This window comes from Octodon degus, unplaced genomic scaffold, assembly GCF_000260255.1.
Source record: "Octodon degus isolate 3935 unplaced genomic scaffold, OctDeg1.0 scaffold00004, whole genome shotgun sequence".
Lineage (NCBI taxonomy): Eukaryota > Metazoa > Chordata > Mammalia > Rodentia > Octodontidae > Octodon > Octodon degus.
Window position 1 is genome coordinate 30,591,840 of NW_004524580.1, and position 17,435 is coordinate 30,609,274.

General features: G+C 44.7%; 1 protein-coding gene across 5 annotated transcripts in view; it reads right to left on the minus strand.

Moving 5' to 3' along the window:
• The window catches only part of Igf1 (insulin like growth factor 1), an 84,217-nt gene extending 67,647 nt beyond the window's left edge, over positions 1–16,570 (minus strand). The window contains exons 1-2 of one of the 5 annotated variants that reach the window (XM_023716921.1): positions 16,483–16,570; positions 10,384–10,540 (exon numbers count right to left, since the gene is read on the minus strand). In XM_023716921.1, the coding sequence (XP_023572689.1) occupies positions 10,384–10,534 (151 nt within the window). In that variant the 5' untranslated portion in view covers positions 10,535–10,540; positions 16,483–16,570. The other 4 variants (XM_023716928.1, XM_004623847.2, XM_023716923.1 and 1 more) reach the window with 4 other exon arrangements.
• Positions 16,571–17,435: the final 865 nt, after the last annotated feature.

The window sequence follows — 17,435 nt, forward strand, 5'->3', positions numbered from 1 at the left end:
TAATCAGGGTGAAATTTAGATGGCAATTTAGAGTGCAAAGACTCTGTTTTGATTAGGAGTATATTCCCTCTGCTGAACACTGGAGGTTTTTAGGCTAAGCAGAAATCACCAATAGCTGACATGGGAGAATGGGAAACTTTGGCTTACGTGGAACACCTCAGTGACACCCTGGCCGCCCCACAGGGGACAGACTCTCTGAGCAAGCTCCTTGTGGTAAAGTGATAGGCCTCATCTCTTCGTCACTTCTTCCAGAGAGAGGAAATAGAGTGACACTGAGCGCATGTTCTCAAGGTCTGTTCATTAACTCTTTAGGAGTCTGAATACAAAGTGAAATGAGACTAGCAGTTATCAGTGAACTATTTTTTTCAGTCATGAAGTTTAAGAAAATCCAAAGCCAGGCTGGCTTTCCTAGATTATAGTAATTGCATAAGGCCTTATCGAATTTGAACCATAGAATTCTTTTGTGAGAATGAGACAGGGCCAAACTGTCTGAAGCATTTCTAGTGATGTGTATAGAGAGTCTTTTCCACTTCCGAAGTTGAGTTTCAGGACAACTCTCAAGTGGAGTATTTTCAGGCCCATTTTATGATAAGGAGTGTGAGGCCCCAGGACACTACGTGACTTCTCCAAGGTCACAGAGCTATTTAGAGAGGAGCTGGGTCAGGCCCAGACATGGAAGTGTTTGCCATTTCTGGGCCATAAAACAAATCTGGTGAGTCTCAGATGGGAAAGGCACAAGAAGAGGAGGAAAACATCGTGACTCCTACCTTTGAACTATGCTTTTTCACTGGTGAGGAATTGAGAGCTTATTTATTAAGTGACTAGGAAGGGGGCAGCCGCCGATATTGAGGTCCGAGATAACCAGCTTCCTTTACCTTGACTCCAGGTGGTCACAATCAAGCTTCTAAGCATGCAGGCTCACTCTGGACCACCTCCTCCACCTGCCCTTACTTTTCTTACTAAAACAAATGAGTTCTATAGCTATAAGGTGAAAAGTAAAGCCTCCGAATCCCTTTGAAATCACAAAGAGAAAGCGCTTTTGATCATCAGAGATAGTTTTCCAATCCAATGACTCTTCTTGCTTCCTCCAGGCAATGGGCCACGGGCTCCTGATTAATCAGTGACCAGAGATTGCATCCACAACTCTGCCTTTTAGGAGGGCTCCCAGGGTGGTAAGTCATTTCTGGGCCTAGTTTCCCTGCCTTTCAGGTGTCTTCTTTCCTAGAGATTTGTCTAGCATGGTTGTTTTCAATTGGGGATGACTTTTCATGCCTGGGGACATGGAGCAATGTCTGAAGATGTTTTTGATCATTATAACTGAGAGGCGTGGACTACAGGTATCAAATAAATAGAGACCAAGAATATTAGTCAACATGCTATAATCTAAAGGCAGGTCACTTCTTCAATAAAAAAAAATATATTTGTCACCAAGCGTCCATAATGCTGAGATTGAAAACCCTCATGGCATTTCCCTGGTGGCATTTCTGTGAAGGGTGAGTGAGGAGGATCAGAATGAAATAAAATTTAATCACATGACACGAGCCCATGAAGAGTTTTGGGACAGGGATAGGGATGTGGTAGAACAGAACTCTGCAGTCCTCAAATCAGTTTAATCCAGAATTCTGACTCTTTTAATTCTAACTCTTCTAACCTTTCCCCAGTTTTGTAGATCATAGCAGCTGGCTGCATGTAGGCTGCCTCAGGGAAAACTTTCTAAATCTCTTGGCTCTGATGAAAGACCCATTTCATCAGGGTAAATGGTACAGAGGTGGCTCCATCTTCCCAGAAATAGAGTTGCCTGACAATTCTGTCATAGGCCGACAGATTGTCAGCAATGGAAAGGCCCCTCAAGCAGCCTTGCTAAGTGCCTTGTAAAGGCCATAAATGAAAGCAGAAAACCAGGAGAGATTCATAGAGAATTTGGTTGGGAGTCTGCAAAAAAAAGCAGGTGTAAATTTCCTTTGGCCCGAGACTGTCAGAGAAATCTCCAGAAAAAAGGCTGATCCAACAGCTTGTCAGGCTGTTTCAGATTTTCCAGGAGCACAGCTTTGCTAAGTCATTCCAAAGCAGTTCTACCAAAGTTGACTTTGGAGAGAGTGGCCAGAGAATCCGCATAATATAATATACAATAATAGTCTCAATTATGATCTTAAGTGGACTTGAAATGTCCGAAACACATCGGAAGGGTTTGTGTGCCACACAGGAGGCAAGCTGAGGATCATTTTTAGTTTGAGCAAACTTCTACAGCCACAGAACCAAAGTGTTATGTCTCTGGTGAGTTTATTGGAATGAAAGATCTACCAAGATCTATGTTTATTTTGATGAATGTGGTTGGAGGTCTTTCCTAGTCATTTTAATCTACTAGATACCTTCACATGGGCATGGCTAATTGCTGCTAAAGGAAGGAAAAATGCGTTGGAATCAGGAAACAGAGTCAACGGTATCTCCTTCTACTTCTGCTACAAATTGCTGTGTGACCTCAGATACTCAATTTCTCTGGGTTCCAGCTTTAGTGCTTGACAAGATATTTTTCAAGGGCCACCACACTTATAGCAATTTTATTTCTTTCCAAATTCAACAATCAGGTAGTTTTGAGAGGGAGGTAGAGAGATGTATACTTATACTTAATCAATAATCAGGTCAATAGTCTTCCAGGGGATCTAGCTTGATTTTCTTTTCTAAATCGAAGCTCTTATTGCTGCAGAACGTCTGAGCATTTAAAGCAAAAGGTTTTAATTTAAAAAATTGTGTGGTCTCTGCTAGTTTCCCAACTTCTCTTTGTATCTGTGCTTCTGCTGATCAAATATTGCAAAGCCATTAATTACCTTGGGACAAACGCAGAGGGCCACGTGCAGAGGTTCTGGTGAATTACACAAAGCAGTGTGCCAGATGGAGAGAAGTAAAGGGTTTTTCTTGGTATTTAAGGTTCAGTGAAAAAGTAAGAGGGGCAGCTATGCCAAGAATGGAAACCTAGAGCTTGCCAAGCGCTTCTTTATGTGGCTTTAGCCAATGTGAGACTAAACATCGCATTAAATAGGCGTAGAATTTAATGCAGTTAGAATTGCATGTCACGAACAGCTCTTTGCTATATTTTAAACATGATCTCACATATAGATAAAGACAAACAAAATGCCGTGTTGTCATCCCCTTAGTCTCACAGCTAATAAGGGGTTTGAACTTTCCAGGCCACCAAAAGTAAGTCCTCGGGGTGTGAGAGCTTGTTGCTGTTTCGTGGAGAGGTGTAGGATGGAATTTTGCCAGGGCAGCAGCTCAGTGCAAAAATGATTTTTTGCCACCATGGTTGTCAGAGACGTCTGGCTACATCAAAGGACAAAGCATTTGCAGCCTGTTACTGAGCACAGTGAGGACTCCTTTGGGGGAGGCCTTGTACCTGTTCTCAGTGAGGCTCTGAAGGAAGCCTGCCAGGGAGGTGAGATGGGCTTCTGAGGAGGCCCCAAGGAGTGCTGGCCTGGCTCAAGGTTTTAGGACAAGGTACTCGGAAGCCTATTGCCCTTTCGGAACACCCAAATCTCCCTTGGGATCAAAATGTCTACCTTAGCAGCCACTAACACATGGAACATTTCAATACCTATGATCTTCAAATAGGGTGTCAAATGGCATTGTATAGATTGAAATCTTGCATCCCAAACTGCTGGCTATTCACATGGAGACTTTTCTATTTAGGTTTTAGAAGTCTCCTCATGCCTGGTCCCCTGCCTAGATCATGGTGCCCCTAACCACTTCCATTTCCCCTCACTTCTGTAGAAACCCTGGGGAGAGTTTGGATCCAGCTGAAGAGCCCGTCCACTGTGGCTCCTTGCAGAGCAAGACCAAAGTGGTTCTTACCAACAAGACCAAAATCTGCAAGAGATAAAGCGCTGGAAGTCTGCTGGGGGAGGGAAAAGAAAACCTGAAGTTTAGCGGAGCGAGGCTCCACGGACTGTACTGTAGACCCTAGAACTCACAGGTAAGCTGCTGGGTCTTCTCAGATTAGCTTCCTGGGAAGGTTGCTGGCCAGCTGCAGCCTTGAATCCCTGATGAAACTCTTAGTACTGCCTTAGCTTTCCTAGCAGGTAACAGGTAGCATCAGTCCATGGATAGCTCTGCCATGGCTGATTTCAAGGCAATGTTCAAAATCAACTCTGTTACCTTAAAATCCTGTTCCTTATCCCTCAGAAGAAGACTGGGATTTTGGAAGTACCTCCCTCTGCTACAAGACGTTAGGCTTCTAAACAATGCAAAGGACCAAATTAACTCCTTCTGGGAGTCAAGGGACCTTGGCTTTGTGTCTGGATCAATCTATCAAAGTAAGTCACATAATTTCTATGTCTCTGAATTCTCATTTACCCTGTGAAAATCACCTTTGCCCATCAAGACTGGGGTATAGAGTCTGTGAGAAAGCCAGTGCCATTGGATTTTGAACGCATCAGTGTACGAGACAAACACAAGACCTTCTTCCTGTTACTAGTACTGATATTTCTTACATAATTATGACCACCAGTGATAGTTTTTATCAGATGCCCCAGGGAGACAAAATGATTGTATAATTAATTGGACTCTTCAGATATTTGCAGCCTTTGCAACAGATTCTGCAAGTGATTCCAGAAGACAATAATAAGTGTAATAGCTAACATGTGTGTGCAGGGCTCACTATGCATCAGACAGTACTCTGAGTTAACATTTTCTAAACCATGAACTCATTTAATCCTAGCAGCAATTTACTAAAAGGCAGGTGCCATTTTACAGATGAGGAAACTGAGGCATAAGGAAGCTCAGTAAGTTGCTCGAGAACACCCACCAAGTAGATTATGTGGCCTGGGTTCAAGGCCTGGACACTCGGCAATAAAGACCACGCTCTTGGTCTTGAACTCTTTACTCTCTTGTTTCCAACTTTCCATGCCAGAGAAGAGGGCCTTCAAGAGCATACACATGCCATGAAAGTGAGAGTTATTTTCTAGTATGCCACAGAAATCTTCATTTTCTGACTCATACAGACTGGCCATCCTGAGTATATTTAAAGAATTGCACTAAGCATTTGGGGTCAATATGAAAACCCGGTGCTTTTCTTTACTGATTTCTGTCACCGATTAGTTCTGTGGTACTAATGAAGCCAAGGTTATAAGGTCAAACTCCACATGTACCAATTAGGTTCAAAGAGAATAGCTTTTCCACAGATGGTGACTGAACTCCTAACTTTGACCAACAGTCATACAAATGTCTGCCTATCAGTCTGAGGAGTGCCAGGCCAAAGAACACAAATGGCGCGGCTCAAGTCCAGCTCAGTCTACAACAGTGTTGCTGGTAGATGAGTGAATCTTTGGAGTCTCCAAATTGTAAGTTCTCTGATTTCGTTGGAAAGACAGTACCCACAGGCTGGGAAAAGGCATTTGGTGCATCTTAGAAGCCTGTGGATACTTCTTTGTCTCCTGTAATTTTTTTTTAATTTTATGTATTTGGTACAGGGTCTTAATACAGCTCAGACTCATAATGATCCTCCTGTTCAAGCCTCCCCAGTGCTGAGATTACAGACATGCGCCACCACGCTTGGTCTTGATGGCTGGCTTAGTGCACCTGGGGTGGGGCTGGCACGGCACACCCAGGGCGGGTCTCCTATAATTCTTAACTGTCTCCTGTCTCACCTAAAGAGCACCTATACATTTGTCCTCATAGCCAACAAGGTAAGAAAATGTATCAGTGAAACTATTAGGTCATCCTCCTCAGCCAAGAAAGATGGTGGTGTGCTTTCCTAGCTGTCTGCTCCTTTTGTAAGTCACTTAAGGGTACTTGACCATGTGAGTTTCAGTTCCATCCTTGAGATGTTAGTGTTCAATTCGAACAAAATGAAGAAGCTGGCTTCTTTTTTGTTCAGTGGGTAGAGTCTCCTGTCTTTGGAGATCAATAGAAACTATATACAGAAGAGAAAGGGGGCCAAGTCATTGTTATTTGAATCCGAGGATCCCTTTTCTTGACTAGCACCAAATCCTTGCTCATTACAACATAGACTGCAGGTCTGCTAAAGTTAGGTCATTTACCTTCACAAAATCCCTTTGTTTTACAGACAAGGACATTTCAGACTAGAAACTTTAAATGCCTGCCAAAGTCAGGGACTAATGAATGACAGGTCTGGAAGCAGTTTTCTGAGGACTATACATCCAAAGCAAGTAGGTTGGGTTAATAATAATAACCTAAATCTAGGAGGTTTGTGCAATCAATAACAATGAAAGTTAATTGCAAAGTTTCACTTAAACTCTTTAAAAAATAGTATGTTTTAGCACACGAAGAATGTCATTCATTTACTAAGACCTGTTCTTAATAACCACGCATTGGGAATATGTTCCACAAAAGCCATAAATCTGAAGTGGCCAAAAGGGTATCCAACTTTCTTTTCTAATTGATTTACTCCTTCTTCTCCCAGACGGCCAGAGGTAAAGCATATACAGTTTATGTAAGGGGACTGTTTATAGACTCTATAAAAGGAGCTAAAAATGATGTCAGGAAATCTCTTTCTCTCCCTCCGCCCCCTTGGTTGTGCTTACTTGAAACCATCTGAAATGCTTGGTTGCCTATCAAGTTTTAGAGTATCTCTAAGGACAAAAATTGCCCAAACCCTTAAACACTCTGTGAAGATGGTTAATCACCACCGCTGTTGGAAGTGATGTCTATGGTCAGCATGATCTTGCCTGTTTCATTTAACTACTGCTGTGTTTCACGAGATCACCATGAGCTGCCCTGTACGTGGACTCTGTCAGCCTGGTTGGTAAGAGCTAGCTGCTTCTTCCCCTTCCATGACACCAACATTGCCCTCCCAGGATATGAGAGCACAAGGGGGATTGATAGGCTCTTTTTCTATGATGCAGATGGGAGAATCAGTAATTAGCTCTTCATTTGATCTTTCATTTCATCAAATGTCTGGGGAAGCTACTTTAATTATAGATGAACTCTTCCTCATATGCTGGGAAGACATTCACAATGCAGATAGTTTGGAAGATTGTTTCTACTGTATGCCAGTGAAACTTGGCCTTGAAGGAAATCGGAGTTTATTCATAACTTTGGGTGGTCTATGCAAAACAAGCCTTACTAAAACATTTAATACAGAACCATTCTAATAGAACTATAAAAACTCTCCTGGTTAAATATTCTGCACTGACAAAAAGAATACGAGATGAAGATGATCTTCTTTTAAATGTTTGAAGTTTAAACGAAGATCAGAAACTGCCTTTTGCTATGAAGAAAACTCCATACTTCCACAACTGAGTTGAAGCAGCTAAAAATAAAAGACACAGTCTCAATAAAACTTTAGAAATACAAGCAAGAAATAATAAATAATAAATGTCAGCTGACAGATAATAGGAGTGGGAAGAATGCTTCCTCAAAAAGGATTTCAAAGACTGTAAATGCCCAGAACTGACTTCTCCACACACAGTAAATCTCAGGGGATGAAAAGGAAACTCCATAAAATTTGTTGACAACAGTTAATGTCTGTGAGAAAAATTGGCTCCGAAGCAAAACAGGCCATCAGTGTAGCATAGGGATGACTCCTGCACAGCCTTGAGGTCATCGCTGGTATCCATACATTGTGTTCAGTAGGAAAACAGTTTTATCAAATAAGTGGATACACATGATATGACAATTTGAAGCTATTCAACAACCCAGTTCTTAATGGTTTTTAAGACTAAGAGCTCAGACAAGTAATCTTGTTAGATTTGAGTAGATTCTATCCTGTCAATTCAATAATCAACTACTATATCAGCCAGGCATTGAACTAGACACTGGGCTTTGGAGGTAAGTGGGCATGTCATTTGGCATCAGGGGCATTCTGAAATGCATTACTCAAAGGACGATAGAAGCTGGCAAGGAGATGGCAAAAGTGGGACGAAATAGCAGGAAAAGTCTCAGATACGTAATCTGCCCTCCCAAGGTTATTGTTCTCTGTTGACACATGACAATGATTATTTGCTCTGTTTTGCTCCCCTCAACATGTGAGTCCCTTGAAGTCATTTCTAGGTATCTCATTCATGCCTACCAAAGTAGCGTGCACACAGCAGAAACCCCACTGGTATTTTGAAGTAAAGAAAAACAAGTTAAACGGACTAACGTTTCAAGGCAAAGATGATTGCCCAGTTGGCCAGAATGCTAGCTAAGGATAGCATGCTTATGCGTTGGATGCTGTATGAGACAGAGACCAACTGGGGTTCTGCAGGGCAGAATGCATCCAGCATACATTCGCAACAACAGCATTGACAATAGCACGTGATCTACAAAACCATTTCCATCCCAAGTCGCACTTGAGAGTTGCTAGATAGATATGACTTTCTCCTTTTAAATCATTAAAACATAATTTAAAAATATTTCCTAAAATTTGATCACTGTAGTGACAGTACAACTGGACTATTTTCGGGACTGGCAATTGGTTTCCATTATACTCATAAATGTCATGGGAACATAGAGAGTGTCATACTGTTACTTAGGATCAAATCCTTTTTTCCATTCTTATTTTTCATCATTGAATACAAATGTTGTAGGCATAGAGGCTCCCGTTTCCATGGTCTGTACATAGAAATCCTGGACTACATCTTGTGGAACATCACAATTTATCCTGGCATGGAACAGAGTACTTGTAGGTTGGGTAATACCCAGTGAACTGGAAGATGAAGAATTGCACACAAAAAAGCAAAAAAAGCCCTTGTGGATATAATAAGTCAGAATAACAGTCATTTAAAAAAATGTATGTGGTACAGGTCCTCACTTTGCAGCTCAGACTCCTAGTGACCCTCCTGTTTTCAGCCTCCCAGCGCTGGGATTCCAGGTGTGCGCCATCACGCCCACTCTCTGTGGCTGGCTCGGTGCGCTCAGGAGCATGGCTGGTGCTACACATTGTGCCAGGAATCAAACCCCAGCTCCTTTTCTTGTCTGAGCAGGCACTTAGTCCACTGAGCTATCTCGCTGGCCCTCATTTTTAAAAATCTATGAATCAGCAGCAGCAAATTGTAGAATAATGACAGCCTATTGTTGGGGGTGTGTTGATATCCCCTGCTCACTTTTTTTAGGGTGCTGCAAAGAAAAAGCAAGTCTGGCACTGGGAAAGCCCCACTCACGAACCCCTTCAAACACTGCCACAGAGAACTGGATGGAACTGCTCACTACCGAAGAATACATGAATTCGATCAAACCTCAGGCCAGAAATACAGAGTGGGGATTTGCCCATACTAACAGTAGAAAGTACTTCTGGGTTCTCTGTTACTGTCTTTTTTTTTTCTTTTTGGCTGAATAAATGGTAAGAACAGAACTGTCTCCTTACAAACTTCCTCCTTCCCATCTTTCCTACTCAGTTGCAGACTGGCAGAATGCCCTTGCTTGAGTCTTACAATAGCACACACACACACACACACACACACACACACACACACACACACACACACACAGACCCAGACATAGACACACACACACTATCTGCCTAGAGAGAGGCTGACTTTGGAGAAGAAGATGAGAGAAACTTCAAGGGCATGAGGCATCCTGGGAGCTGTTTGGGACTAGCAGCTAACAGGTAAGCTGTCTGCACTTGAGTGACATGAACCTTGGAGAATGACTCATGCTCTGATTCCTGGAGTCCTCTGGGGTTCTAAACAGTTACATAGAGAGAGCATCTGGCTTTGAATCTCTGCCTGTCTTGTGGCGCACACTGGTCGTGTCCCTCAGGTACTACTGACTTGTTTGCATTTCCTGTTTGCAGTGGTTGCCATACACAGCTGTCTACTGTTGTTGACTTCCGACTTTCTGACTGTCTGGGAGCAATTTATGAGACAAGTGACTCTGCGCTTGTCAGACATCTCTCCAGATGGAGACACCACTGGAAAGTCCCCCAGAAGAGCTCCTTCAGAGCAAAGCAAGGACAAGAAGAACCAAGGTCAGTTTGCACAGAGGGCATGTTGGCAATGATGTCACAATTCAGGTTTGGAGAAAACCTGTCTGTTTATTTGTGAATCTATCTTAGAGCAAAAGTTACCTCTGTCTGTTCCTGGTGACTTCATGTTGCATGAAGCATCTAGAATGTGCCCTTAATTCTTTCCCCAAGCCTCAGGAGTGGAGAGTCCTTGTCATTCGTGTCTGAGCTATGAGAACCATCCTGGTCTACATGCACGCTCATAGGTCTAGAAAACAAAATCCTCAGTGTCCTGGGTCATGTTGTCCCCTCCACAGGAAGTGAAGGCAAATTTAAAGGAGGAAATTCCACCCTAAATCTGTCCAACCTGCCAAGGCCCAGGTGCAACATGGTGCTGACTCAAAGATGAGGATCTCAGAGTCTGAGGATGGCTCCTGTGACAGAAGAGCCACAGAAGCATGCATTACGGACCCCAGACCATACAGAGGGGGAGGGCTACTTACTGAAGTAAAAGCCCCTGTCTCCACACACAAACTGGAGGGCGTCAACCAGCTCAGCGCCGCACAGTGTCTCTGGTCCCGCTGTGGCCGAGCTGGTGAAGGCGAGCAAGCAGAGGGCCAGGTAGAAGAGATGCGAAGAGGACATAGCACGCATCTTTCCCTGCAGAAGAAGCAGATGAGGGTCAGCTTGCCTCCCTGGCCCCTGCACATTGAGGATACCCCTTAGCCCCCGGGGACCTGTCTTTCTTCAGCAGGACCTGGCACAGAGGGGCAGCAACATGTGTGGGGTTGATAAGGCACATCTTGGCCACAGTCAACCATGGTTGCCCACGTTGGTGCTGGCCTCTCGGTCAGGCCCTCCCCCACCCCTTGCTTTTGGGTTCCCATTACAACTGGGTGAGAGCCAGGCAATGCCACCCAAATGAAAGGTACCACTAGGATGGTAGGATTTCACACTACTCGGAGATCCTGGTAGAGCTTTTGAATGACCAAAGGTTCAGTCATGCCCAGTGCAGATTTGCAGCCAAGTGTATTTTGTTAATTTAAGTGCTCTAAAAACTGGCCATCTATAGGTAGCATATGTATTAATTATTGACCATGATATTAAATTAAGCAGAACAGCATTCCTTGGCTGCTGATTAAGAAAATATTGTGGTCAGAAAAGGACTTGTAAAATAGTACATATCATTAGAGTTTTTTTAGAGAGAGAGAGAGAGAGAGAGAGAGAGAGAGAGAGAGAGATTTCCTATCTGAGTGATAGCAGTTACCACAACCTCAAGTAGAAACACAAAGAGGAAAAGGATGAGGATTTAGGGTGCATCTGGCTCCTGTGCAGGAGGAGGCGGGGCAGGAGGGTGTGATGACACCCCTAACCTAGTGTAGGCTCTGGCCAAGCAGAGCAGAGCAGATCAACAAGAGCAAGGCAGGGTGGATTTGTCTCATCAGCCTTGTAGGACAGGAGAGGCTTCAGAAAGGAGGCTCTCGAACCCAGGGAACACTCCCTGCCTCTGATACTGTGCTCCAGTGAGGCCCGAACAGCCAGGTAGAAATAATATTGGTCAGAAGAAGGATCAACCAGTGCTGGGAGGCTATCGTGGGAGCTGGTGGGCTCAGCCAGTCCCAGTCTGCCTTGGCCCTCTGTGTGGCATCCTGGACATCCCCCCAATCCCAGCAAGGTCTGCTAGGACCTGCAGCTCTTCAGCGAGGTGGGTTGTAGAACTTCTTTATGGCCAGCTCTTCCACGGAAAAGCAGGAAAGATCACAGTCCTATTTTTGGGTTTCTAAGGCTAACTTCAACATTGAGCATTTCTAGTTGCTATGACCTGCCTTGGGGGAGGACGCAGAGGAGAAAGGAGGGCAGGAGAAGGTCAGAGAGACTTGGCCTCTGGGCTCTTCCCATTCCCCTTAGCTCACAGTGCTCAGCATGCCAAAGAGCTATCCAGTAGGGCATCCAGCATGAAGTAAATGCTACTCTGTCTGCCTGCGAAGGCCCCTTCCTTCCAGGCCAAGAGAAAATCAGCACGTGCAGAGAGGCTCTTCCACGCGCAGGGCACTGGGCTTAAAACCTACCAAGTCTTTTTTTTCCCCTTTTTTTTCTTTTTGGTCACAGGCATTCTGACCTCATCTGTTGGAGGGATTTATGTATCACTGTATCCATTTTATAGCAAAAGCTGTCCAGGGACCCCTGGTTGGCACGACTTAGGGAGCCCTGGCCAAGTGGCCGCCCTGCCAAAAGCAGGATTCCTGTGGCTGGCTCAGATCTCCGCCCTCCCCTAAGAAATAGGAAAGTGCTAAGGTGACCATTACATTAAGTTTTTCCATATTGCTGCTTGTGGCGCCAAGATGTGGTTCCTTCAGGGACGGGTCCCGGGGTGAGTAGCTTCACGGCTCAGCTGTGTCCACGCTCAGCGCAGGAAAGAGCCACCGACAGGAGGTGAGCTACGGGGCCCTATTTCAAGGTCACTGGGTGATGCTGGAAGCTATAATTTTACAGAGAGGCTGCTTTTGAACCTTGCAGTAGGGGCAGATCCTGTCAACCCCATTACTTGTAGAAAACCAGACCCAGGCATTTATTTGCTGACCACCCTCCTTGTGTACCATGAACCCTCAGCTAAACAGCTCAGCCATCAGTGGCAAAGTGTGCACCATCATTTTAATTAAAATCTCCATTTTTGTGGCCAGAACTTCACCCCAGCAATTGAAGGGAAACCCCTAAACCCCTGATTCTTGTTAACACAAAGTAAATATTTAGTCAATGCTTGTAAAACAACTGAAGATAAAAAGCACCCTCTACTTGCAAATCATCCTAAATAATGGACATAAAATAGAAGAAGAAGTAAAAGGCCAAGTGAGCATTCATTCCATTTTCTTAGTAGGATCTCTACCTAGAAACGCTCTACCCCCACGAAGCCAAAGCCACTGGGAATGTGAACAACAAGGTGTCACTGAGTTGTCATTTTTGGGAGACAGAGAAGCTAGTAAGGACTTTACCTTCCAGTTTCCAATGGAAGCCTCAACAAAGCAAACCCAACTGGTTTTCTTGGCCTTTCACAAAAGCGCAAACCCAGAATTGACCTTCAGAACAAATTTGCCCACTCTGGCAGTGGGCCAGTTCTAGAATGTATTGGACTCCACTAAACCCTTTTCTCCATCTCTTCCTTTTTTATTGCATTTCCAATGACACTGAAAGCCAAGCACCTGCTTGGTAGATGCCTTCACTTTTTCCATTTTTATGAAATTCGGGGGAACAATCACCCAACTTTAAACTTTAGCGGGCTTAGAACCTCCATAGATATCGGAACTATATTTTTAATAGTTATCTTCGGAATAACACTCTGAAGTCCCACAACATGTATATAAATCTTTTCTAACATCTAAAACCCTTAAGATAGATTTTTCTTGTTCTTTCTTTTTCCGCCAAATTATACTGTCAGAGAAATATCAGCACTTATAGTTCTAGGACAAGATAGAACCTCTAGTGCTTTTTGCTTTCGCTCCGAGAACAGTCCAGCACACCCACAGAGCAGGAGAGAATTTATCACATTATGTTCCCCCGACAGAAACAACAACGAACTTGCTTAGGAGCCAAAAGTTTGAAACAAGTGGCCCCATATGTTCATGATTTCCTTGGCCTTTTATTTTGCCAACCACATGAGAGACGAGTAGAGAGAAAAGAAAGATAATGACAGAGAGGAAAGAAGGAAGAACCGGGGAGAGAAGGGAAAAAGAAAACGCAGAACTCCTCCTCAAACATCATTCACAAATCCACATTTTCCAAAGACTTCTCTTTCTATCTGAAATAAATGGAATATCAATTGATTCCAGATGTCTGGGCTCCAAGCAGTACAACCCAGTGAAATTCGAGGGCAGGAGTTGTAAGAAAATACTCACTGTAGGTGCATTCATATTTGTTTGTTCCAGGTCTTTTACAGCAGGGCTGGGTGGGTGTTATGAGGCTGATGTGAATAGAAAACTGAAGACTTAAAAACATGTGCAGCGTGGTGGGTGGGGTTTGAGGGAGCATCTAGTTACATGTGGTCGCCGAGGCAGGTATGCCGAGAGCCTGAGTAAACTGCCTTTTGTCCATTCAAACAATGAACACATTGCCCAGCTGGGGTCTGATCCCACCCCTCCCCAGCCGGCTCCCCAGTTCCCACTGGGAGCCCGCGGTAGCTGCCCACAAGGGTGGAAGCCAGGCGTTCCCCTCCCGGCTCCACCGTGGGCAGGTACCTGGGGACTCAGACTGCGGCAGTCAGACTGTGGACTTTGCCTCGGAGCAGGACACCTTCCTACCCCCGTAACGTTCGCGAGTCCACAGGCTTGCAGGCACTTCCCACTGCGAGTACAGGGAAAGGTTAGCCCCGCGTTGCTAGCTCAGCACACACAGCAGGGAAAGTTCATTTGGAGACAATTTTCCAAACTCGTAAGCAACGCGGAGATAACATTCCACAGCCTCCTTGATCTCGTGAGCAGGGTGGCAGCTGCCCCAGCTGCCGGACCCACAGCAGAGCCGCTCGCTGGCTTTACTTCTGTCGGAGCAAGGTGGCTGGGGTGAGCCGGCGTCGCAAGGACGGCAGAATCAGCTGTCTGACACGGGATGTCCTCAACTCGCGAGCCACTTACTTGACCAAGACAAGTCCTGGCGGTGAAGTATTTGCGGGCAGCAAATGAACGCTGCCCTGAGTGCTGCGGGGACCTTTTATGAATTGAGCCCTCCCGCAATCGCCTCCGGAGCCAGGGACAGCGGCTTAAAAGTGCTTGCAAATTGAAAAAAAAAAGAGGAAAACAAAAGCCTTGAAGGATATAATTTTGCTGAGGGTGGAAACTTGAACTGGGGCCAGGGATCAGGAACGAGAAATCAGTGCACGGGGCGCAGCCGCCAAATTTACCTAAAGACTTGACAGCCTCGAGTATAAAATCATCAGAGCTTTACGAAAACCCACGTCCAAATTTTGACCAGGAAAGTCTTCAAAAGAAAAAAAACTTGGATAGGCAGGTGCTAGAAAGTTTCTGCCTCCCACCTACAGTATACATTTGTTTAAAGCTCATGCATATGCACGGTCGGCAGGAATTGTCAAGGAGCTCTTTTGCTTTGCAGAAGAGCAAATCAAACTTCACTGTAACTTTGACTTTCTGGGCAGAAGTGCAGAGAGTTCTGAGTTCTTAGCTCGAAAGATCACATTGAAAAGCTTTACTATCATTTACAATGCAACTGTTTGTGGTATACCTTGTAAATAAAATTCTGGCAAGTTACACACACACACACACACACACACACACACACACACACACAAAGCAAGATCTTACAAAGAAAACGTGCACCTGCAAAAGAGAAAAAATCTCCAAGTTCCTATCCCTGCTTGACAACCCTCATCCACAGACAGGATTTAAGAGAGGCTTCCACAGTGACGCCACCGGACCCTGCAGAAGTGCTCAGGGCTTAGCCTAAGTGCCTTACAATAGTTTCTACTCCTACAGCTATCTCTGCAAATGCATCCGTTTCCCGGAGCTATTCTGTCAGATCCCACAGAACCGCACGTTCAGCAATTTAGAAATAAACTAGTCCCGAAACAATGCGAATGCTCAAGTGAATAGCAGTTCTAAGGCAGCACACAGTATCCAGCGCACACAAAATCCCCCAATGACTTCAAAGAGTAAGAAATATTACCTTCAAGAAGTCACAAAAGCAGCACTTAAATAATTGAGTTGGAAGACTGCTGATTTTTCCCATTGCTTCTGAAGTAAAAAGTCTGAAAATGAATTGGTTAGCAGCGACACTGAGGCAAAAAGAAATCCAGAGAGATGGAAGATGTTGAGAGCAATGTCACATTTCAATTTTGAGGACTTATGCCATTGCGCAGGCTCTATCTGCTCTGAATTTAGCAGTGACAGTGAGATTTAGCAAACAGAAGAGGGATTTAGAGAAAATCCTCACATTTATCTACAAAACACAGACACTGTAGACAGGAAACAGCTGGGGGAACATTTGCCTTCTCTCTCTCTCCCTCTTCTGGCAAAGTTATCGAGTAAGGACTTTTTTGGGCATGGTGACAAATAACATCATACCTTTGCATTTTAAAACTGGAGCACAGAAGCATTTTTTTTTCCCCCTTAAAAGAATGTGTGTTAGTGACAGGGTGAACAGACATTAAAATGCTTCTGCTGCCGTAGAAAATAAGGATGTTTGCTGATAACTTTCTACCAGGCATGAAGACACACGTCTGCTCGAACACCTTACCAGTATTAAAGGAGCAGGGACCAGGGGTAGGGGAGCAATTTTATATTTTGGAACCAATGTATTTTTTTTTCTTTTTAGAAAAGGAGAACGGATAAAAAGAACATTCCCAGGGAGTCCTACAATTTTAACCCCGAAATGACTGGCATAAATTGGGTCAGTTAGGTGGGAAGACAGCACGTGGATGACCCCTTGTCCTAGTTGCCAAGCCAGGGTAGTGATCTCATTTCCTGAAACCTACAGACGGGGGCAGCCACACTGCCCTGGCTCACTTTAGGACACCATCTCACGCCTTGCCCCAGCAGTGAGGCACAGGATATGCTGAGCTGTAAAACAAACTGAAAAATGTGATCTTTTTCTTCACTCACCCACTATGCTGCTTGTCACCTTCCCAGCCAGGAAGAGTCCCAAGGGACAAGGGACAGTCTCTTCTGATGCCTGGATATTTTTGCATAACTTGAACCCGTGTGCTTAAGTATGCGTGTGCTTGTGTGTGTGTGTGTGTGTGTGTGTGTGTGTTTTCTTTCCACAATTTTGTTTTTATATTCTAAATAACACCAGCTGGCTAGCAGTACCCTCTCAAGGGTTATGATGTCATCCAAATCCCTGAGCTGGGTGAGTGGCCGGCGGCGGCGTGGTCCAAGCCAGCTGTGCTGCTAGTTATAATGTATATTTGCCTCTGCTGTGGAGAAGCGGGTCCTGATCTTCTGTTGATACTCTGTGTACCTATTTTTCTGTGGTTTGGTGAGGCAGGAGATAGGAAAGTGGACTATGAAATAAGGTTGCAAAAGCCCAGGTCAGACCTAGGGCTTTCCTGGTTGTCTCCTGGGTGGGGCTTCCCAGGGACAGTGCAGGCCTCGTCTCGGGACTCACTTGGGACTCCCGGAGGATTAGATAACACTAATTTGTCCACTGAAAGCCAAGGTCCGTAGGAAACCCTAGTCTGGCTCTTTGTGTTGTCTTGTGGCCAGAGATGTGTTTATAAAGGTGGATGCCCTCAAGGGAAGAGATGTTTGGTTTTGAAAGGGGCTGGTTTTGGCTAACTCTTCTGTATGGTGAGTGGATCATTAGCAGGGTTGATCTTTCAGAAATAAGAAATGGAAATCCGAAGTTGTGTCAGGCAGGACACCCAGCATCATTTTAGCAGCTCCTACTATGTACGAGGCCACACACATCAGTAGAACATACAGAGGAAGGAAGCGGATGCAGAGACAGCCCAGCAAACGTCACTATCACATGGTGGGGTCACGGCTTTTAAAAATATGTTAGGGCACCAAGCGAAGGAGCAACAACTCCTCTGACAAAGCAGGGAAGGAGAGCC